The sequence below is a fragment of the Sapajus apella genome, unplaced genomic scaffold (genome assembly GCF_009761245.1).
Source record: "Sapajus apella isolate SASKATOON/1434 unplaced genomic scaffold, GSC_monkey_1.0 scaffold48, whole genome shotgun sequence".
Classification (NCBI taxonomy): Eukaryota; Metazoa; Chordata; class Mammalia; order Primates; family Cebidae; genus Sapajus; species Sapajus apella.
The window spans coordinates 4,203,700-4,226,294 of NW_022436988.1; the positions used below are offsets into that span (position 1 = coordinate 4,203,700).

At 49.0% G+C, this 22,595-nt stretch overlaps 1 protein-coding gene across 5 annotated transcripts in view; it reads left to right on the top strand.

Annotated features, from left to right (window-relative positions):
- The window catches only part of USP36 (ubiquitin specific peptidase 36), a 50,171-nt gene that overhangs the window by 13,899 nt on the left and 13,677 nt on the right, over positions 1-22,595 (top strand). For all 5 annotated transcript variants that reach the window (XM_032241483.1, XM_032241484.1, XM_032241486.1 and 2 more), the window contains 9 exons: positions 815-925; positions 2,430-2,532; positions 8,957-9,024; positions 9,851-9,921; positions 11,206-11,288; positions 12,474-12,585; positions 16,776-16,916; positions 17,628-17,728; positions 18,544-18,685. In XM_032241483.1, coding sequence (XP_032097374.1) covers positions 815-925; positions 2,430-2,532; positions 8,957-9,024; positions 9,851-9,921; positions 11,206-11,288; positions 12,474-12,585; positions 16,776-16,916; positions 17,628-17,728; positions 18,544-18,685 — 932 coding nt within the window. The remainder of the gene's footprint in view (positions 1-814; positions 926-2,429; positions 2,533-8,956; positions 9,025-9,850; positions 9,922-11,205; positions 11,289-12,473; positions 12,586-16,775; positions 16,917-17,627; positions 17,729-18,543; positions 18,686-22,595) is intronic.

The following is a 22,595-nucleotide window of genomic DNA, read 5'->3' on the forward strand; positions in this document are numbered from 1 at the left end:
ACCACCATGCCCAGCTAATTTTTTGTATTTTTAGTAGAGACGGGGTTTCACCATGTTGACCAGGATGGTCTCGATCTCTTGACCTCGTGATCCACCTGCCTCGGGCTCCCAAAGTGCTGGGATTACAGGCTTGAGCCACCGTGCCCGGCCGAGAAGACATCTTTTAAGCTTCATTTTGAAAATCTGACTTAGGCCGGGTGCAGCGGCTCATGCGTGTAATCCCAGCACTTTGGGAGGCCGAGGCGGGTGGATGAGAAGGTCAGAAGATTGAGACCATCCTGGCCAATGTGGTGAAACCCTGTTTCTACTAAAAATACAAAAACATTTTCCTGAGCTTGGTGGTGCACATAGTCCCAACTACTTGGGAGGCTGAGGCAGGAGAATTGCTTGAGCCCAGGAGGTGGAGATTACAGTGAGCTGAGATTGCGCCCCTGCACTACAGCCTGGGTGACAGTGCGAGACTCTGTCTCAGGAAAAAAAAAAAAAAAAGAAAAAATTTGACTTAGTCTTCTTATAAGCAGATGATACTAATGAAATACGAAAAGCGTCATGCACAGGTCAACGTTAACGCTGGCTGATGGTGTGAGGTTTTTAGAATTTCAGCTTTGGACGGATCATAGCCTCCAAATGCCATCCAACAGAGAAGAACATTTCCTTGGTGGTCACCCAGTCAGCAGGGGTCTAGGGTCTCGACTGGCTCAGTCGTTCTCTCACAGCCTGGTTTGCTCATACCTGTTTGTGTTTGGGGCGGGGGCCTCTTCATGAGTTCTTTGAAAGCTCTTGTTTTAACATTGCTGCTCTTTCCACGCCGCAGGCCACCAGGGAAGCTTCTGCATGCTGTGTGTCATGCAGAACCACATCGTCCAGACCTTCGCCAATAGCGGCAACGCCATCAAGCCCGTCTCCTTCATCCGAGACCTGAAAAGTAAGCATCGATCCATTTTTGCATTTTCATTTTTTTTTTTTTTTTTTAATTTTTTGTAGAGAAGGGGTTCTTGCTCTGTTGTCCAGGCTGGTCTCAAACGCCTTGCCTCAAGCGGTTCTTCCACTTTGGCCTCCCAAAGTGTTGGGATTGCAGACATGAGCCACTGTGCTGTTCTGTTACTGAAGGCCTGCTGAGTGCTCACCCTGTAGGAGGTGCTGGGGAGTTGGTAGAGGGAAGAGAAGAGTGAGTCGTGATGGAGTCTCGGGAGTCCCTCTGTGCTAACAGACCTGCATGTGGTGGCACAGACTCAAGGAATAACAGTTTAGAGACGTGGTCTGGAGTCAGTGGGGAAGCCTCTCGGTGGGGGTAGGTCATGACAGGTCGCTTTTCCTTTGGTCAGGTAGAGGGGTTGTTGTGCACCTGGGGCAGGCAGATGAGCCTGAGGGAGGGCTGTGAGGAAGGATGGATGAGGAATGTACTAGCTTCTTTCTGAGTATCAGGAATCAGGTGTGTATGCTGTAAAAAAAGTCTCCTTCACATTCACTTGGCAGAAAGAAGAGGCCTGTTACTGGTTTTTGAAACCTGTGTAAATTGTAGCACTATGAAATAATTGTTCACCTGTGTTTTATATTGGCTCTTGTACAGCTAGTTACTCTGTGGATTTTACGTTCTTTTTGTTTGAGACAGAGTTTTGCTCTTACACCAGGCTGGGGGACAGGGACAGTGATGCAGTCACAGCTCACTGCAGTCTCAAACTCCTGGAACCCTCTGGCCTTGGCCTCCTGAGTAGCTGGGATTACAAGTGCGCGCCACCACACTTGGCTGGCGTTTTTGTATTTTTTGTAGAGACCGTTTCCGGCCTCCAACTCCCAACTCCAAGTAATCCTCCTGCCTTGGCCTTCCAAAGTGCTGGGATTACAGGCGTGAGCCATTGCACCCAGCTGGATTTTACATTCTTTTTTCTTTTTCTTTGTCAGATAAAGTCTTGCTCTGTTGCCCAGGCTGGAGAGTATGGTGTTGAGAGTGTAGCTCACTGCAGCCTCAACCTTCCAGGCTCAAGCGATCCTTGCCTCAGCCACCCAAGTAGCCGAGACAGCAGGCACATGCCATTATGACAGGCTAATTTTTTATTATTTTTTTGTAGAGACGAAGTCTCCTTATGTTGCCCAGGCTGGTCTTGAATTCTTGGGCTCAAGTGATCCTCCCACCCTGGCCTCCTGAGGTGTTAGAGTCATAGGCATGAGCCACCTCAGCCAGTATTTACATTTTTGAGGGCTTGGTGTTCTCGTCTGTGAAGTAGTGAAGGTTCAAGCCTCACATCTTACTGAGAAAGTAATGGCTCTGATGAATTGTGATTGGGATATAGAAAATGCCTGTGGAGCATGTTTTCCTCACTCACTCCTTTGAAAAGTTGCGGTATTTTCCCCTTGTAACTTGGGAAGGCAGCTGCAGCCTGTTTGATGAGAAGGCATGGGCTCTCCTCGTCCTGTTTTTCCTCCTCTAGAGATCGCCAGGCACTTCCGCTTTGGGAACCAGGAGGATGCACATGAGTTCCTGCGGTACACCATCGACGCCATGCAGAAGGCCTGCCTGAACGGCTGTGCCAAGTACGTGCTTCCCTACCCATCTTCCAGGGGGCTTTGGACGCCTTTCTACATGGTGGTGGCAGCATTCCTGTGGTGGCAGCATTCCTGTGGCAACAGCCAGCCCAGCTCCTTTCTACCCAGGCTGCCTTCGGGTAGACGGGGCAGAATTTGCCTCTGGGTACTCAGCCTGCTAGAGCCCAAATAGGGGACTGCCCCTGCTTCCTGGGAAAAGGCCGCCTCCAGATATATCTTGGCCCAGGGCGGCTTGGCAGGATTGGGTGGCTGTGGTGGTGGCAGTGGCTGGGTCTCAGCACCTCAGTTGAGGGGAAATACGTTAGCAGAATATCTTAGGGTATTCCGTTACTACCATGGACTTCTCCAGTCTCTTAAAAGTCATGTTGGTTTTAAAAGGATGGGGTGGTAGGAATTATATTTCTGCAATATAATTTACACATATAAATACAAACGGGAAACTTTAACATGAGGAAGTTTATTTATAACTTTGGTATCTTACTGTGCCTGGCCGCTATTTCTTATTCACACTGGAAAGCATAGGGCATAAGGGTGTGCTGTCAAGTGATGGTTTGGCACCATATACCCTTACATGTAATGGTCACCATCACAAATTGTCTCTCTGTCATTCCTGAGTTCATAGCTTCAGACCAAAGAAAACAGGTAGGAAATGCTCAGAACTTCCTCTTACTGCCTCAGCTTAGGATCTTAGAAATACTTTACATACTTTAGGAAACACCTAGAATGTTCTTTAGAGAAGTTGAGTTGCAGCAATGGGTGATTGAAATGGCAAAACCACTGACTTCAGTGGATGATATTCTTACATAAATAAGACTTAGAGAAAGAAAACTTTTTGAGACAGAGTCTCGCTCTATTGTCAGGCTGGAGTGCAGTAGCTGGGGTTACAGGCCCACACCACCGTGCCTGGCTAATTTTTGTATTATTAGTAGAGACGGGGTTTCGCCGTGTTGCCAGGCTGGTCTCAAACTCGTGGCCTCAAATGATCCGCTGCCTGGGCTTCTCAGTGCTGGGATTACAGGCGTAAGCCACAGCACCCAGCTTAAGAAAACTTATTTAAATCATTTATATGAAGGCAACCTTCACTGCATTCTTAGGGTGTTTTTTTTTGCCTATTCTGAGAGTTTGGTCACCTCTTTCCCTTTCCCTGAAGGGGCTCAAGCCTCCCTGCTCCCTGTGCGATCCTGGGTTTGCCCTTCTGCGCTGACCTTCAGTGTACTGGGTGATTGAACTGCTGTTCCCTGTGTGCTGGGCCCCATACCTACCACTGGGAATTTAGAGGAGGTGGAAACCATAGTCTTGGGATCTGGAGCTTATGGTGTAATTGGAGAAGGCAGACGACCCCACCAGCATTTATGGTATGGTGCCGGAAGTGCTGTCATGGGGGAGAGCACCTCACCCAGAGGCAGCTTCCTGGGAGAAGTGACCCCCGAGGGCCTGCAGAGAGACAGGTGGGAGGGCTGCAGTGTCACCGGCACCTGCGGGGGAGTGCAGCAAGCCTGTAGCGGGAGCCTGGCTCTGGGCACAGGGCCCAGCCACCTGGAGCACTCTTATGTTGGGCACTGACCCCTGGACTTCAGTCAGGCTGATTAACCAGAGTCTGCAGGTAGAAGAAATTTGTGAGGAGTGGGATGGGAGGTACAATGAATAACGGTTTGGATTTGGGGCGGTGGAACAGAAGGAGTGCAGGTCTGTAGTCTGGGCTTGGAGGTGGGTGGTGGTGAGCCATTCGCTGGTACCCGGATTGGTGGGAAGAGGAGGGAGGCCGGGTATCGAGTGGCCAGGCATTGCCGGAGACCAAGGGGGAGACGTACGCCCACCAGATGTCGGTCCACGAGAGCTGTCACTGGTCCGTAGTGAAATGTGGAGTGAGGAAAATAACAATGAGACAGTGGTGAGCTTTTCATAAAGCAAATTCTTCCATTTACTTTGCAGGTGGAGGGGCCTTTTTGTCTTCTGGTTCTGTAAGTGACTTTTGGTGTTACTTGCATTACGATCTGAGCGTGCTTATAATATTTCTACTTCATAGAACTTCCTGATGTTGCTCTGTGACCTGGTAGATATCAGCGTTTGAGAATGCTCCCTGCACACTTGACGATGGAGCCTCAGGCTGCCGGGCTGTCGGTTTGCTCCTGTGTCTATTGATGGGTCTGTTGATGCTGTTTCACTTTCTATATCCATGTGCTCTTGTCTCCTTCATCTGTTTTGAGTAGTGTGTTAAGTCTGTGGTTATCAGAATCCTGGTGTGTTTCTGTCTCCTTGCATCTCCTCTGGTTTTGCTTTACGCAGGTGGTTGTGGGTAGATACTCATGACCGTCATGTCTTCACTGAGAATCGTGGCTTTTAGCATTTTGAGTGTCTTCGCTTGTCACATGGAGTGCCTTTTGTTCCAAATTCTGCCAAGGCCAGCGTCAGCGCTGCAGCCCCTGCTTTGCAGGGTGTCCGCCGGTGTGGGTGACACCCCCCAGGGCACCAAGGCAGGAGAACTGTGCAGACCGCAGGCACAATTAGTGCCTGAAGTATAACTCACTGCTTATTATATCTAGCTTATATATGTAATCATACTTAGTCCCATATAATCTTTCTATATAATCATACAATAACTTACTGCTTACTATATTTAGCTTATATATATAATTACACTTAGATCCATGTAATCTTTCTGTATAATCACATAGGTATTGTAGTCGGAGCTGTACTGACGCATTTAGTGCTGATTTGTAGAATCCGTCCGTGTGACCATATAGTAGTTTGTAGTGGGAGGAATGCCTAGAGCAGTCACAGAACAGAAGCAGTACATGGGAAACAGCCAGACCAGGATGAGAACCAAAGACCCCGGCGGTGGCGTCCCTGCCTGAAAGGGCATACGCTGTATGGCAGGTTGGAGCAAGAGCCGCTCCTCCTGAGAAAGGAGTTGTAGCACCTCGCATCCAGTTCCTGTGGAAAGTCGGCCTCAGGCTGAGATCCTGGAAGTAACCGAGGGAGAAGAACCCCTCTGGTGTGACCGGGTCACGGCAGCTGTACACCCTGTCAGTCGTTTCTCGCTTCTGTTGCTAGTTCAAATCATCCTCCCATAAAAATCTTGAGAAGAGCACAAGTCTGTCAGCTCCCACTGCATTGGCTTACCGTACCCTTCTATTAGAAACCTTTTGAAGTCTCCAGCCCCCAGATAAGAAGCGTTGCGCATGACACCTGTTGTACACAGCCTGCCTCCTTTTCTCAGTGAACTAATGGGAGTAGACAGACCCCTTTTCTGTACATGACCCTCTACTACTGCACACGGCCCACCTCTCTGCCCAGGTGACATAATGGGGTGGCCCCCTCACTTGTGACTCACATGATTATGTATACCCTATCACTAAGCCTATAGATGATGACCGCACTTACAACTCTTCCCCCTGCTTGTACCTAATAAATACAGACGCTTCTGGGCATCTGGGGCCTCACCTGTCTCTGCCCATATGTGGCATGGCCCCCCGAGTCCAGCTGCTCTCTCAGTTCTTCGGTGTCCTGTCTCTTCTCGGATTCTGCACTTCAGCACAGCATAAGGGACACCCCATGACCCTGTGGGGTCAACAGCCCTACACACTGTCACCTTGCCATCACTTTCTGAACCCTTCCATAGAGGCGTTCCTCAGGTTTGGTCTTGCATCGTAAGCCAAAGCGATCCTCTCTTAACAGGCAGGTTAAACCCCTTCACGTTTCCTGTTGTGACTGAAAAGTTTGGTCTCGATTCTGTCATATTTATGTATTTTATAGTAATTATATGTAGCATATTTGCTATGCTTATTTCTGATTTTTCTTTATTTTTCAAACTACTTTTGATATTAGATTTGTTTTTTTGTTTTAGTGGCTACCTTCGTATGTAAACCATTCTTTTTGAGACAGGGCCTTGCTCTGTCTCCCAGGCTGGAGTGCAGTGGTGGCATCCTAGCTCACTGCAGCCTTGACCTCCCATGTTCAAGCCATCCTCCCACCCAGCAACTGGAACTGCAGGCCCGCGCGGCCCTGCCCACTGGCTTCATGCGCCCTTTTGAAATGCGCCTGGTCCTGTTTTCTCAGCCCTCACCGTCCCGTTTGTCAGCTGGTAGCTCCCCTTCCTTGCGGCCGCTTTTCCTCCCTCTCTCTCGCATTTCAGTTTGCGTGATTTCTTTTTTGTTGTTGTTGGCACATATGAGGTGGTTTCTTTTTCTTGCCCAGCCTTGGGTTATGGTTAATCTTGCCATCGCTCGTTGCCCACCCTCCATTTGGCCCCTCTGGCACGCTCCTAGCTGGTGGAGCCTGGCCTCTCTAAGTTCCTCCAGGAAGGCAGCTGTGTCCGGCACTCTGCTTCCAGAAATGAGGCCGCTGTCACTGTGTCGAGGACATTCGGCCTGGAGTTTTGGTTGCTGTGTCTTTGGCGTTATGTCTGTTTTCTGGGGCTGGTTTGAATCCTGTGAGGTAGTTTGATTCTTGTTCGTTACTGCTTTGTGCTTGAAGCACGTTGCGTAGACTAGGCCTGCTTTCATTTATCTCGTGGGTCTGGTGGTTTTCAAGATTCCTAATCCAGAGCGCTGCCTCTGTCTGCGCCGTGCAGTGCACTGTGGTGGTTGGCGTTTCCTCTGGCAGCAGGAGGGTCAATAGCCTCAGACGGTTTTCAAGATTCCTAATCCAGAGCGCTGCCTCTGTCCGCGCCGTGCAGTGCACTCTGATGGTTGGCGTTTCCTCTGGCAGCAGGAGGGCAAATAGCCTCAGATGCTTTTGAGTTTTTTCAGGACCCTGATGTCTCTTTGCCCCTCTTGCCCTTCACTGCCCTTCTAAGGACGCCTGCCTGCCTTTCTGCCTTCCCCCTGAGAACCCGTGCCTGTGGAGACCACCACTCCAGCATGCCCGTGAGACCCCATAGTCGTGCCCCACTCCGGGGTGCCCCTTGCAGCTGTGATTCTGGGTGGCTCTCAGGCCACCTCCTGCCCCCTCCTCCCCTCTTGCCCAGTTATTCCCCACTGCCCTTTCTCCCCAGGCTCGGTGGGATGCCCGGGAGAGCTTGCTGGGTTAGGTGATGGCTGTGCTTCCTCCGCTTCAGCTGTACCTGAGGGATTCTGTGTGGCCCTGTAGGCTTCTGGTACCTTCAGGCTCTGGATGCTGGGGGCCAGGGGGATGTTGGCCGGTCTAGATTTTGGCAGCTACCGTCACACACAGCTACCCACAGTTCTCAGGCCATGCAGAGATTACGTCCTTGCTAGTTTTTACAGTTAAAGGTCCCTTTTGAAGAATGGTGGCAGCTTATTTTTCATTTTCTAGCTTTGCAGAATAAAAATTGGGTGACCCCGTATTGGTCCCCCAAATATTTCAGAGCTCCCAGAGTCTAGGAAGTACCATGGTAAATGTCACACAGGTCAGATGAGAGGCTGAGTTGTGCGCGTTCTGTGGCAGGGGCAGGGCGGGGGCGGGTGTGGAATGGTCTGGGTGGCCATGAGAAGTGTCGACAGCGCCCTGGAAACAGCCCTGCTTTGCGCCAGTGAGAAGTTGGGGAAGCAGCTGGGGAGATGGGGCCGGAGAGCCTGGGGAGAGGGGAAGCTCGTCTGGAGGGAGTGGGTGCGCCTGCACGCCGCAGTAAGGAGCCTGCAGAGCCAGCCTGGAGGTCTCGGGCCACTCTGAGGAAGGCAGTTCCAGAGGAGTGAGTCAGGACCAGACGCCGTGGGCTGCAGGTGAGAACCAGGAGCAGAGACTGGATGTGGCATCTTGTTTCAGAGTCTTCCCAGCATGAGTAGCTATCAATGGATACGTAGACGTGGGAGGCACCCGGCAGCTCTGGGCAGAGTGAGAAGAGGCCCCATGGCTTTGATCGCCTCAGATCCCAGTTAGTGAGTGGTGTGGGGGGCATGAGTGCAGGGCTCCTAACCCTGAAGCCCACACCTGACTCCGCTGTCCTCCCTGGAAAGGGTGCAGAGCTGTGGAGCTTTGGTCCTGTTTGCGCCTTTGTTCCCATCCCTGTCCCTCTTCTGTAACTGGGGACCAGCTGTCTGATGACCAGCAGAGAAGTGGTGGGGTGGGTTGGGTGGGTGGCCTAGTTCAGGGGAGTGTTTGGCCTCCAGCCTCACTCCAGATTTAGGTACTTACTTTTTGGTGAGACTGAAAAGAAGAGGCAACAGAGTGAGGATGCACGCACGTTTCTCGGGGCTTTCATTTTCGGTGAAGGTTTGAAATGGCTAATGTGGGGAGTGGCGCCCTCAGGAGGTCAGCGCTCTGCAAAGAGACTGCCAGGCAGCGTGGGCCCAGGATGGAGCTTAGGGACCTGCGGCGACTTGGCGGTGGGGGGGGGTTTCCCAGCCCCAGGCTGAGCTCGTGATTAGTGGGCATGGGGGTGCTGGGATGGGGCCATCCCTCGTGTCATCTTGCCAAGTCCTTCCCTTAAAGGCTGTGGCCTCCTTTTCAGGTTGGATCGTCAAACGCAGGCTACTACCTTGGTCCATCAGATTTTTGGAGGGTATCTCAGATCACGTGGTAAGTGGAGACATTTGCTTTACTGCTACTGCTGCTTGCCAGGATTAGAACATGAACCCAGGAAACCCTAAGAGTGGGAGCACAGGCTGGGGCTCTTTCCTCACTGTGCAGACCTGGGTCAGTCTCTGAGGTCTTGAGCCATGGTTTTCTCAGAGACTCCTGGCCCACCTGGCCACTGGGCTGATTGTTAGAATACTCCCATGAGGGCAGAGCTCAGTGGCTCACACCTGTAATTCCAGCACTTTGGGAGGCCAAGGCGGGCGGATCATCTGAGGTCAGGAGTTTGAGACCAGCCTGGCCAACCATGGCCAACATGGTAAAACCCCCATCTCTACTAAAAATACAAAAATTAGCTGGGCATAGTGGTGCATGCCTGCAATCCCAGCTACTCAGGAGGCTGAGTCAGGAGAATTGCTTGAACACAGGAGGTGGAGATTGCAGTAAGCCAAGATCGCACCACTGCACTCCAGCCTGGACGAAAGAGCAAGACTCTGTCTCAAAAAAAAAAAAAAAAATTCCCATGAAGAAGTTTGGTGAGATCTCTTTCCTCCACTCTCCATCAGCAGGAGAGTACCGCACGTGGCAGTCACCAGTTGAGGCAGGGAGGGCCCTGTGAGCGTAAAGGCATTGATGTCCATCTTTGTGAAGTTCAGTGGTAAAGAGGAGCTCTCTGTCCGGACACCAGGATGCTCCAGGGGCTAGTGGGGGTCTCATCTTTGGCCAAAGCCCTGCGGAGAGTTTGCCACCCTCCTGGGTCTGGGTCTTGGGAGCTGGGAGTGCCTCTGCCGGGCCACACCTGCTCCACTGCCTCTCTGTTCTGTTGCAGTGAAGTGCTCCATGTGCAAGAGCGTCTCGGACACCTATGACCCCTACTTGGACATCGCGCTGGAGATCCGGGTACAGACCTGTCCTGCCCTTCATATTTGCGTTAGGAGAGCGAGGCCAGAGGGCGAAACAACCAGCAGAACAGCAAAGGCATCAGATCAGACGGGAGAAAGCTCCTCTGCCTCCTGCCGCCTTGCAGGACAGACCGTTGTCTTTCCCTGTTTCTTTCTAGAGTGTTTCCTATGCATATCCTTTTATTTAAAGAAAAAAATTGTAAAATTGAGTTTTGCATTCGGAGGCATGAGCAGGAACAATGCTGTCCCCAGGGCTCGAGGAGAGTCCCTTGCGTGCTGTGGGCGGCGTGCAGGTTTTGGAGCGCTCTGGGCTTTCATGCACGCCTGCCCCAGCTGCGGTCTGCGGGAGGCCGGCTGCCTTCATTGGGCCAACCCAAGCTCCAGAGCAGGTCCAGCCACAAGACCATCTTGATAAAAGTGACTGATTGATGGCAGACCTCCTGCAGCTGTCATTTCTTTTCTTTTTTTCTTTTTGATGGGGGCTTGAGGGACAGGGTCTTGCTCTGTGACCCAGACAGAAGTGCAGTGGCACAATCACAGCTCACTGTAGTCTTGACCTCTAGGCTTAAGTGATCCTCTGACCTCAGCCTCTCACACAGCTGGTACTATAGGCACACACCACCACGCCTGGCTGATTTTTTTTTTTTTCTTTTTTTTTTTTTTTTGTTCTGAGACGAAGTTTCGCTCTTGTTACCCAGGCTAGAGTGCAATGGCGCAATCTTGGCTCACCGCAACCTCCGCCCCCTGGGTTCAGGCAATTCTCCTGCCTCAGCCTCCTGAGTAGCTGGGATTACAGGCACGCACCACCATGCCCAGCTGATTTTTTTTTTTGTATTTTTAGTAGAGACGGGGTTTCACCATGTTGACCAGGATGGTCTCGATCTCTTGATCTCGTGATCCACCTGCCTCGGCCTCCCGAAGTGCTGGGATTACAGGCGTGAGCCACTGTGCCCGGCCCGCCTGGCTGATTTTTTAAATTTTTCATAGAGGCGGGGGTCTTGCTATGTTGCACAGGCTGGTCTCGAACTCCTGGCTTCAAGTGATCCTCCTGTCCTAGCCTCCCAAGGTACTGGGATTATGGGCGTGAGCCACTCTACCCAGCTGCTGTCATTTCTTGTTATTGGAGAAGGAGTTCCAGTCTGGCAGCTAGTGGGCAAATTTTTATGTGAGTCAAGTTTTAGGATTTGCTGCCTCAGCCTAAAAAAGACCTTAAATTTGGCATTTCTTGAATCAGCCTTTTTCTTCTGCTATGTATTTTACTTGCTGTTTTTGTCCTTCTCAGCAAGCTGCGAATATTGTGCGCGCTCTAGAACTTTTTGTGAAAGCAGATGTCCTGAGTGGAGAGAATGCCTACATGTGTGCTAAGTAAGTTTCACATTGCTTGTGGCAGAAGACTGACACAGACAGGATAAGTCACCCCACCTGGCAGCGTTGTGCCCACCCTGTCTCTTCCTTAGTGGTGACCCCGGCCCGTATTTCTTGAGAAACCTGCGTGTGTTCTAAAAACACGAACATCTAAATAACTCAAATGAAGTGATAGCCATGATTTTTATAGCTACAGTTTATGCCATGCCTGTCCCTGTTCTAAAGATTCTACGTGTATTATGAAGTAGGGACTGTGGTTTCCCTGTTGGCAAGGATGGTGAAAATGAGGCACAGAGAAGTGAAGTGACCAGCCCTGGGGCCACACTTCAAGGATGCGGCGCAGCACGAGCTCACATCAGTTCACACTGGCTCACACCAGGCGGCCGCCCCAGGGGCTGTGTCCACCTAGCTGCTTTCTTGCCTCTTAAGGAGTATTTTCTGTGGCTTTCCTGTTTTATTTAAGTGGTTTTGGACATTTTTCCATTTCTGCCGGTAAAACTCTTACTTTGCCCTTCTTTGTATTTTCAGTAGTGACAGGGTTTCACCATGTTGGTCAGGCTGGTCTCAAACTCCTGGACTCAGGTGATCTGCCTGCCTCGGCTCCCAGAGTGCTGGGAACACACCACTACAGCCAGCCGAATGTCTTCATATCTAGGTCGTTTAAAGCTGTAGGCGCTAAAGAATGTGTTCTTAATCCTGCTTTCCTCCTCTTTAAGTCTGTTTCTTGCAGCTATTGAAGCTGCGCGCCTCTGCCTCTGTTTTCTCCCCGTGTTTGCATGTTTTCTGTCTTCGCTTACTGCCTTTGCTTACTTTCTGTCTTTGCTTACTTTGACTTCCTGCCTTCCGGTTTTATCACTCAGCCACATCTGCTCTAATTTACTCTTTCCTGAGTTACCCCAAAGCAACTTTTTCCTGAATCTTATTTAGTCTCCTGGTGGGTAGAGTACTTTTATTTTTTTTGCTTTAGAATCTCCCCATTTTCTGTAGTCTTGTTTTCCTTGGTAGCCTTCCTTTACTTGAGGCGTTAAAGGTGATTTTTAGGGGAGTAAAAGATCTCAATTTCATTTGCGAAGATTGCATTATTACATAGCAGTTGTTGCTGTTATTGTTAGCATGAAGACAACATTTTTCAGAGCATGAATCCATCATTAATCAGTGAATCTTTCTCATTCACCTTCTTCATAGATGCAAGAAGAAGGTTCCAGCCAGCAAGCGCTTCACCATCCATAGAACATCCAACGTCTTAACCCTTTCCCTCAAGCGCTTTGCCAACTTCAGCGGGGGGAAGATCACCAAGGTGAGTGCTCAGGACGCCATCCCAGGCAGTCCGTGGGCCGCAGTCGGCATCAGAATAACACAAAGAAAGTGATAGCCACAAGTGTGATAGCTGCCGTTTCCACAGTACCGGTCCCGTTTCTACGGTTCTGCGGATATTGTGAATTAGGGACTGTGGTTTCCCCACTGCCCAGGATGGGCAAACAGACTGCAGAGAGGTGAAGCGACCTGGGATGCTTTTTAAAAATAGACCGTTCCAGCTCTATCCCAGTGCTAGTGAATTGGAATCTCTGGAGGACAGGGCCCAGAAATCTGCATTTTTGCAAAATCCCTGGATGCTTGTTACACGCAGTCAGGTTCCAGGGCCACTGTCTTGCTGGATTTACCCCAGTTTCTGGTTGTGCTTGGGCTGGTCCTGGCAGGGATGCTCGGGGTTATCCAGATGAGTGTGACAAGCCCTGGGCGGTGTGGCTCTCGTACTCCACGTCCTGCTGACGTTTGGAACACGTGTCGTTGCATGCTCTGGCCTTCTATAGAATGTGGAGTAAAAAAAACCTACTTTTGGCACTATGGCATTTGTCTTTATTTTTTTTAATTTAAACGGTTTTTTTTGTTTGTTTTCTTAATTTTTTGAGACAGAGTCTCGCTCTGTCACCCAGGCTGGAGTGCAATGGCATGCTCTCAGTTCACTGCAACCTTCGCCTCCTGGGTTCAAGCGATTCTCCTACCTCAGCCTCCCAAGTAGCTGGGACTACAGGCGCGTGCCACCACACCTGGCTAATTTTTGTATTTTTAGTAGAGACAGGGTTTCACCGTGTTGGCCAGTCTGGCCTTGAACTCCTAACCTCAGGTGATCTACCTGCCTTGGCCTCCCAAAGTGCTGGGATTACAGGCATGAGCCACTGCGCCAGGCCAAATTTAATTTAATTTTAGTACAGGGTCTCACCCTGTCACCTGGGCTGGAGTGCAGTGGCATAATCATAGCTCACTGCAGCCTCAACCTCCCAGGCTCAAGCAATCCTCCTGCCTTAGCCTCCTGAGTAGCTGGGACTATGCCACCATGCTGGTTAATGTAAAAATCCTTTTTTTTTTTTTTTAAGAGATGGGGTCTTGCGGTGTTGCCCCAGCTGGTCTCAAACTCCAGGACTCAAGTGACCTGGCCACCTCGGCCTCCCAAAGTGCAGGGATTACAGGTGTGATCCACCACATCCAGCCTACACTACAGTGGCGTTTTAATAGATGCATTTCTTTTTTTTTTTTTTGGTTTTGAGACAGAGTCTTGCTCTGTCGCCCAGGCTGGAGTGTAGTGGCACTATCTCTGCTTACTGCAACCTCCCCTTTCTGGGTTCAAGTGATTCTCCTTCCTCAGTCTCCGGAGTAGCTCAGATAAAGGCGCCCGCCACAACGCCTGGCCTATTTTTTGTATTTTTAGTAGAAACAGGGTTTTGCCATGTTTGCCAGGCTGGTCTCGAAATCCTGAGCTCAGGTGATCCACCTGCCTCAGTCTTCCAAAGTATTGGGATTACAGGCCTGAGCCACTGCGCCCAGCAGATATCTGTATTTCATAAAAGTCTAGAGTTGTGTTCTGAGAACCTGGTTGTGTGGTTTGGAACAACACCCTTGGCTGAGCCTCGTTTTCCTCACTGGTGGTGGTAGGAGTCCTGCTTAGATCAGCGTTTCCCAAATGTGTTTGCAGATAGTTGGTGTTGTAGACTAACGTGTCATGTAACCACAAGGGCACGTCTTAAGAAATGTGTCAGCAGTCAAGTCCATCACTGTGTGAAGATCATAGAGTGTACTTACACAGATGTAGATGATGGAAGCTGCTGTACTCCTCCGCTGTGTGGGATAGCCCATTGCTCCTAGGTCACAAACCTGCACAGCCTGTTATGTCCTGAATACTGTAGGCAGTGTGACACAATGGGAAGTATTCGTGTATGTAAACACAGAGAAGGGACAGCGAAATGTATTATAATCTTATGGGACCACTGTTGTAGATGTGGTCTGCTGATTAAAACATGGTTATGTGGCACATGACTGATGGTATGTGAAGTTCAAGAACAGGCAGAATCAATGGTGACAGAAATCAGAATAGTGGATATTTGAGATGGCGCAGGGACTGGGACGCGGGCATTTTCTAGTTGATGTTCTTCATGTCTGTCAGAACATACTTGTCAAAACTCTTTGATCTGTACACCAGAGATCTATACCTTTCCACAAAGCCCACAATTCAGTTCAAAAGAAATGATTTAGGCTGGGCACAGTTACTCAGACCTCTAGTCTCAGCAGTTAGGGAGGGTGAGGTGGGAGGATTGCTTGAGACTGGGAGTTTCAGACTAGCCTGGGTAACACAGTGAGACCATGTCTCTACAAAAAAATTTTGTGTGTGGGGGTTTTTTTTGTTTTTTTAAATGAGACGGAGTCTCGCTTTGTCACTCAGGCTGGAGTGCAGTGGCGCCATCTTGGCTCACTGTAACATCCACCTCCCAAGTTAAGCGATTCTCCTACTTCAGCCTCCCAAGTAGCTAGGGCCACAAGCATGTGCCACCATGCCGAGCTACGTATAGAGATGGGGGATTTCACCATGTTGGCCAGGCTGGTCTTGATCTCGTAACCTCAAGTGATCCACACACCTTGGCCTCCCAAAGTGCTGGGGTTATAGGTGTGAGCCATCATGCCCAGCCTAAAGAACTATTTTTTTTTTTTTTTTTTTGAGACGGAGTTTCACTCATGTTACCCAGGCTGGAGTGCAATGGAGCGATCTTTGCTCACCGCAACCTCTGCCTCCTGGGTTCAGGCAATTCTCCTGCCTCAGCCTCCTGAGTACCTGGGATTACAGGCACGCACCACCATGCCCAGCTAATTTTTTGTATTTTCAGTAGAGACAGGGTTTCACCATGTTGACCAGGATGGTCTCGATCTCTTGACCTCGTGATCCACCCGCCTTGGCCTCCCAAAGTGCTGGGATTACAGGCTTGAGCCACCGCGCCCGGCCCTTAAAAAACTATTTTAAATTAGGCAGTCATAGTGGCATGCGCCTATAGTCCCAGCTACTTGGGAGTTAGAGACAGGAGGATTGCCTGAGTGCAGGAGTTTGGTGTTACATTGAGCTATGATCATGCCACTGCACTCTAGCCTGGGCGACAGAGTGAGACTGTTTCTTAAAAAAAAAAAAAAGTTACGTATACGTTTTTCGGAATTCCTAAACACACGTCTGTATATCACCCAGAATAATGGCAGTCCTGTCACGTGTGGGCTCTGTGCTGTCCTGGTGCACTCATCCTACAGCTGCCATGCTGGCCGCTCTTACTGCTAAGACTGTGTGTGTGTGCATGTATGTATATATGCATGTATATATTTTTTTCTATGAAAAATTGTCAGTTTTTGGAACACGTTTTGGCATGACCTTTCTTCTGATCCAGTTCATTAAAAGTCTAACTTGCTGTAGCAGTTGGCTGTATCAATTCAGCACTTTTATTTCTGAAGATCTAAAACCCAGCATTCTGTCCCTTTTCTCCCACCGACAATGTTCCTATAGAGCGGAGGGAAAGAACATGAATTTCTCTTCTCATTTTATCGTTGGGAACCCGGTGGTGAGAGAATTAATGTAGATACTTAACAAAGACAAGAACAGACCCTAAATCGCTTCATGGCACGGTCAAGTTTCCCCGTAGGCTCCACAGGCTGGAGAAGACTCACTTCTTGGCATCTCGGGTTTCATCGTTGCTGGGGGGAGCTCCTGCAGTGTTGCCGCACACCCAGTCGCGCCACCTCGTTGTTTTTGGTGGGGTGGGGGGCGGGGGACAATTTTGAGACAGAGTCTCACATCATTGCCCAGGCTGAGTGCAGTGGCTCAATCTCGGCTCACTGCAACCTCCGCCTCCCGGATTCAAGTGATTCTTGGTCCTCAGCCTCCTGAGTAGCTAGGATTACAGGCAGTGCATCACCATGCCCAGCTAATTTTTTGTATTTTTAGTAGAAGTGGAGTTTTGCTATATTGGCCAGGCTGGTCTCGAACTCCTGGGCTCAAATGATCCGCCTGCCTCTGCTTCCCAAAGTGCTGGGATTTCAGGCGTGAGCCACCGCACCTGGCCCCCAGATTGTTGAAGTCCAGCCGTGTCAGGCATTTTGTATGGTTGTAGGTGGAAAGGGCAAATTGATCTTTACTCTCAAAGTGAATTTTATTTGACTTTTCCTTGATTTTTCAAACAGGATGTCGGCTATCCAGAATTCCTCAACATACGTCCATATATGTCCCAGAATAATGGTGATCCTGTCATGTATGGACTGTATGCTGTCCTGGTGCACTCGGGCTACAGCTGCCATGCTGGGCACTATTACTGCTACGTGAAGGTGAGAGGCTTGTGTCAGTGCGGCAGCCTCCTGGGCGAGGTTTCAACACCTGCGCACATCCAGATGTGGCCTCTGCAGAACACTGATTTGTGAAAAGTAGTGCTGTTTTGTGATGGGATTCGAGTTCTAATTGTTGCCTCTGTGCATGGAGTGAAGATGCCTTGACAAAACTGTTGCACAAGAACCTGCAGCATTCTTAGACTCGCAGTGAGACACAGAAGAGGGGCTGCTTCTGATGCCCATCCTTAGAACCCTGGCGAAGTCTTGGTGAAAGCCGAATGTAAAAGGGAGATGGCCATGGTGATTAGACTGCCTAAATGTCCTTCAGAAGGGACAGTTCCTGTCTGTCAGGGCACTAGGAAGGAACTGGGACTCAAAGCACATTTTGGGGTCACATTCAGAGTTATGAAAATATTATACATTTGGCCGGGCGCAGTGGCTCACGCCTGTAATCCCAGCACTTTGGGAGGCTGAGGTGGGCGGATCACCTGAGGTCAGGAGTTCGAGACTAGCCTGACCAATATGGTGAAACCTCATCTTTTTAAAAAAAGAAAAAATATTACACATTTTAATAGGAAATTGTTACTGGCTGATTATTAATAGCATCTGGATATGTAGCAACTAATAGATCTTCAGTTCCCTTTCTAAAAGTGAGGGTAATGGGATGCTTGTTGGTTGTTTTGTTTTCTGCAACATCCTTGGCTGCTTCAGGCAAGCAACGGGCAGTGGTACCAGATGAACGATTCCTTGGTGCATTCCAGCAACGTCAAGGTGGTTCTGAACCAGCAGGCCTACGTGCTGTTCTATCTGCGGTAATAAACTCACGCGCCTCTCCCCTCCCCCCCAGATGAGCCCACTCCCTCTGTTCTTTCTTACACCGATGGGCCTCCCTAACCTTTTTTTGTTTGAAGGTAATTGATAATTCCACTGGAGGGGTTCGTCATGTGTCATGGAGACCGTCCATGGGGAAGGACCCTTTTTAGTAAAAGCCAGAGCCTCAGGAAGGTCAGGACAGGATTCCATCTGCCCTCACATTGATACTATCTTGAATGTAAATGGGAAAGTCACCATTTATAGTATTGCCCCAAATTAGAGGCACTGCCCCCTGGATGGTGGCCAGCGGTGCCCTTCCTCTGTGGGGAAGCCGCTCCGTAGGGGTAGGCAGGAAAGGACATGTTTGTGGGGCTGCTGCAGAGCTCCTCTGGAGGGACTTCTCCTGGAGCTGGCTGTTATCACTGACCTGGAGGTTGGAGACCGTGGCAGCTGAGGCATTTTCACTGCTTTATACATCTCTGCTGAGTGTGGCTGAGGTGTTTGACATGTCTCGCCTGCTTTCTGGTGCATTGAGCTTTAATCTTGGAGGAATTGTGACTCCAGTTTGCCCTTGCTTTGCCTATATTCAGCAGATATCTAGGGCTGATCTCATAGCCTCCTAGTGGTTGAAAGGCAAAGGGAGATTCAAGAAGCGGTTAGGACAGGCAGGGTTTCCTCAGGCTGTTTCTGCCTTTACCCTACCTTTTAAAATAATATTAAGACCTTGACCTTAACTTGCTCTGATTCTCTCCATTTCTTTCATGCCATCTTATCTTAGTAAGAAAATTCCCAACTTGTTTTCTTCCTTTGACAGAATTCCAGGCTCTAAGAAAAGTCCTGAGGGCCCCATCTCCAAGACAGGCTCTTCCTCCCTTCCCAGCCGCCCGAGTGTGGCTCCAGATCACTCCAAGAAGAACATTGGCAATGGGCTTGTTTGCTCCCCGCTGACTGGAAAGGTATTTATGAAAATGATGGCGGCCACGGTGGCTGGTCGTGGGGCCCCCACAGACCTCCTCGTGCCCAGGACGTTGGCCACAGCAGAAGGAGTTTTCAGGCAGTTCGTACTATATTAGTTGATGTTATTTCTTAACTTGGTCATCAGCTGACATTGGGTTTAGAGAAAGAGGAGACGTGAATGAGAAAATCCCAGCAAATTACGACTGTCATTCACAGATCGGTTCTACTCATGGGAACAGATTTGCAAGTGCTGTGACAGATGTGCCAAGCAAACATTCTGGTGTGCTCCATTTGTTTCCTGTATAATGTCAAGCAAACTTTATTTTGGGAGACAGAGTCTCACTCTGTTACCCAGGCTGGAGTGCAGTGGCACAGTCATGGTTCAGGGCAGCCTTGAACTCCTGGATTCAAGCCATCCTCCTACCTCAGCCTCCCTGTCAGTGCACCACCACACCCAGCTAATGTTTAAACTTTATGTAGAGACAGGGTCTCACGGTGTTGTCCTGGCGTGCTACTCCCGCCGTGGCCTCCCAAAGTGCTAGGGTTATGGGTACCAAGCAAACCCTTCACCTTAAGCATGTGGGAAAAATACCCTCAAATTTTAACAGAGAAAATGTGAGTAGTCTGTACCAATGTTAATGTCCTGATTTGGGTAATTCTGCCGTGATTATATAAGAGAATGTCTTTGTTCTTTGGAAATAGACATGGACGTATTTAGGGATAAAAGAACATTATGTTTCCAATTTACTCAAATGGTTCAGAAATGGAAATATGTGTATGTGCATGCATACATAGTCATGCATATATACACACATAGAGGATGATAAAGGTTATGTGGTTACATGTTAACCATTAGGAATTACCCTCAAAGTTATCTTTGTGTGTATTTGAAATTTTCTGTTAGAACAGTTAAGAATTCAGTTTCATTAGTGGATTAATGAACAGTCTCCTCATTAGAACACAGTGATCATTTGAAGTGGGGTGTACCCTCCCTCAATGTTTGTTTATTTATTTATTTTTGAGACAGAGTCTTGCTCTGTCTGTCGCCCAGGCTGGAATGCAGTGGCCCCATCTCAGTTCACTGAAGCCTCTGCCACTCTGTAGCCGCCATCTCACGGGTTCAAGTGATTCTCATGCCTCAGCCTCCCAAGTAGCTGGGATTATAGGCGTGAGCCGCTGTTCCCGGCCTGGATGACTGTTTTTGATGGATCATCTTCTTCCTTTAAAATGAAGAGTTGAACCCACACACAGGCAGTCAGGGCCTTTCACAGTCTGCAGAGGTCTTGGTCATTTACGTAAATCTGTATTTCCCGGCACATTAAAGAAAACAGAAGCTGAAATTAGAAGCATTAGAATTGAAGTAGCTGTGAAATACACAATCTAATCGCAAAGTTGGTGGTCACTGCAGCCCAGACTAGGAAGTTAGGAAGCAGCCTGGGGCAGGTGCTGTGACTCATGTCTTTCATTCCAACACTTTGGGAGGCCTGTGTGGGAAGATCATTTGATCCCAGAAGTTCGAGACCAACCTGGGCAACCTGGCAAAACCCTGTCTCTACTAAAAATACAAACGTTAGCCAGGTGTGGTGGCATGTGCTTATAGTCCCAGCCATTCAGGAGGCTGAGCCGGGAGGATCACTTGAGCCAGAGATTAAGGCTGCAATGAGTCACACCATTCCACACCAGCCTGGGCAACAGAAAGAGACCCTGTCTCAAAACAAATTTAAAAAGCAGCCTGGACAACATAGATCCCCATCTTCACAGAGAATATTCAGTAAGCTGATATATGGGAGGATCACTTGAGCCTGGGAGTTTGAGGCTCTAGGCAGTGAGCCAAGATCACACCGGTGAACTGCAGGCAAGGTGACAGTGAGACCTTGTCTCAAAAAAAAGAAAAGGGGGGCCAGGCACTGTGGCTCACACCTGGAATCTCAGCACTTTGGGAGGCCAAGGCAGGTGGATCATTTGAGGTCAGGAGTTCAAGACCAGGTTGGCCAACATGGTGAGACCCTATCCCTACTAATAATGCACAAATTAGCTAGGCATAGTGGCACATGCCTGTAATCCCAGCTACTCAAGAGGCTGAGGTAGGAGAATCACTTGAACCCGAGAGGTGGAGGTTGACATCATGCCACTGACATCATGCCACTGCACTCCAGCCTGGGTGACAGAGCGGGACTCCATCTCAAAAAAAAAAAAGGAAGCAGTCTGGGCAACATAGAAAGACCCCCATCTCCAAGAAAAGTGCAAACATTAGCCAGTTGTATTGGTGCATATCTAGTCCCAGCTGCTTGGGAGGTTGAGGCAGGAGGATCGCTTAAGCGCAGGAGGCCAAGGCTGCAGTGAGCCTTCGTTGTGCCACTGCACTTCAGCCTGGACAACAGAAAGACACCCTGTCTCAAAAAAAACAAAGTGCAAAGGAAACCTCATTTGTCACAGGAACTCCACAGGCAGAGTGATGCCTGAGGTGGAAGGTCTGCTTCAGAGAGTCCCTGTGTCAGGCGCATCTGCAATGCTACTCCCTGACCATTAGCATTTTCATGACAAATGTCATTTTCCAAATACACTGCAATTGAACCAGAGTCATTTTACTCTAAATGACATGGTGCAAGTCCTGGTGTGTACGGAAATGTTCAGCCAGTGAAAAGGCTTTGCATTGCCATGGAAAGATGAATTCCTTTTAGAAGACATTAACAAAGAATATAACGAACAAAACAAAACTCAGAAGAAAATAGAAGTATATTCTTATTAAACCTTTGGGAGAGGGAAGAAGACTTTATATGCTTAAAACTGAGGGAGAAAATATAGAAAAACTATAAATTGAATAAGATTTACAGTTTTGTACATAAATTATTACAAACACAAATGAAACAATAACACCTTTTAAATATTTTGAACAAAAGGTTAGCATTTGTAAACACAGGAACTCATTTAAATGACGATCACGCTGGTGCATGTGCGAAGAATACCAATGTTAAAGTGGTCACAGCCAAAGCACGTGTCAGATCAGCAAATGTTTTTGAAAAATATATGTTGCTGGAGTATAGTAAATGCAGTTTGGCTGTACGCATCAGGTTTCACGAAAATATTCATGGCCTCGTAATTCCATTTCCAGAAAATTAACATGGCGTACTAAGCACAGGAAAAGCTCAAAAAAAATTTTTTTAAGCACTGACCGCATACCAGACCCTTGAGTTGCCGGTGAGGGCTGCAGCGGGAACAGGAGTGTCACAGGTACAGCCTCGTGGTCAAGCAGGGGAGGCGGGCATTCAGCATCTGCGCAGAGAATAACAAGTTACTTCCACGCAGTTGTAATACGTGCTCTGAAGAATAACAGACACACATACACTGTACTGTATTGTTCATTTCAACAGTTGGATACCATAGTTTATGTAAATTAACCATACAGTGAGATGGTTGCCACTAAAACACGAAAGACAGGCTGACAGTCAGGGTGCAGTTGCTCAGGGCTGTAACCCCAGCACTTTGAGAGGCCAGGGTGGGAGGATTGCTTGGGCTCAGGAGTTCAAGGGTGCCAGCCGGGGCAACGTAGCAAGACCCCCATCTCTACAAATAAATAAAAAGTATTCTGGTGTGGTGGCCTACTCCCATAGGCACATCTACTTGGGCAGCTGACATGGGAGGATCTCTTGAGTCCAGAGGGTTGAGGCTGCAGCCTGGGCGACAGAGTAAGACCCTGTCTTAAAGACATTTATTGAGAGTTACTGCCTATAAAAATGCTTGTAATAATAGCATTAAGATAAAACTGGGGGCCGGGCGCGGTGGCTCAAGCCTGTAATCCCAGCACTTTGGGAGGCCGAGGCGGGTGGATCACGAGGTGAAGAGATCGAGACCATCCTGGTCAACATGGTGAAACCTCGTCTCTACTAAAAATACAAACAATTAGCTGGG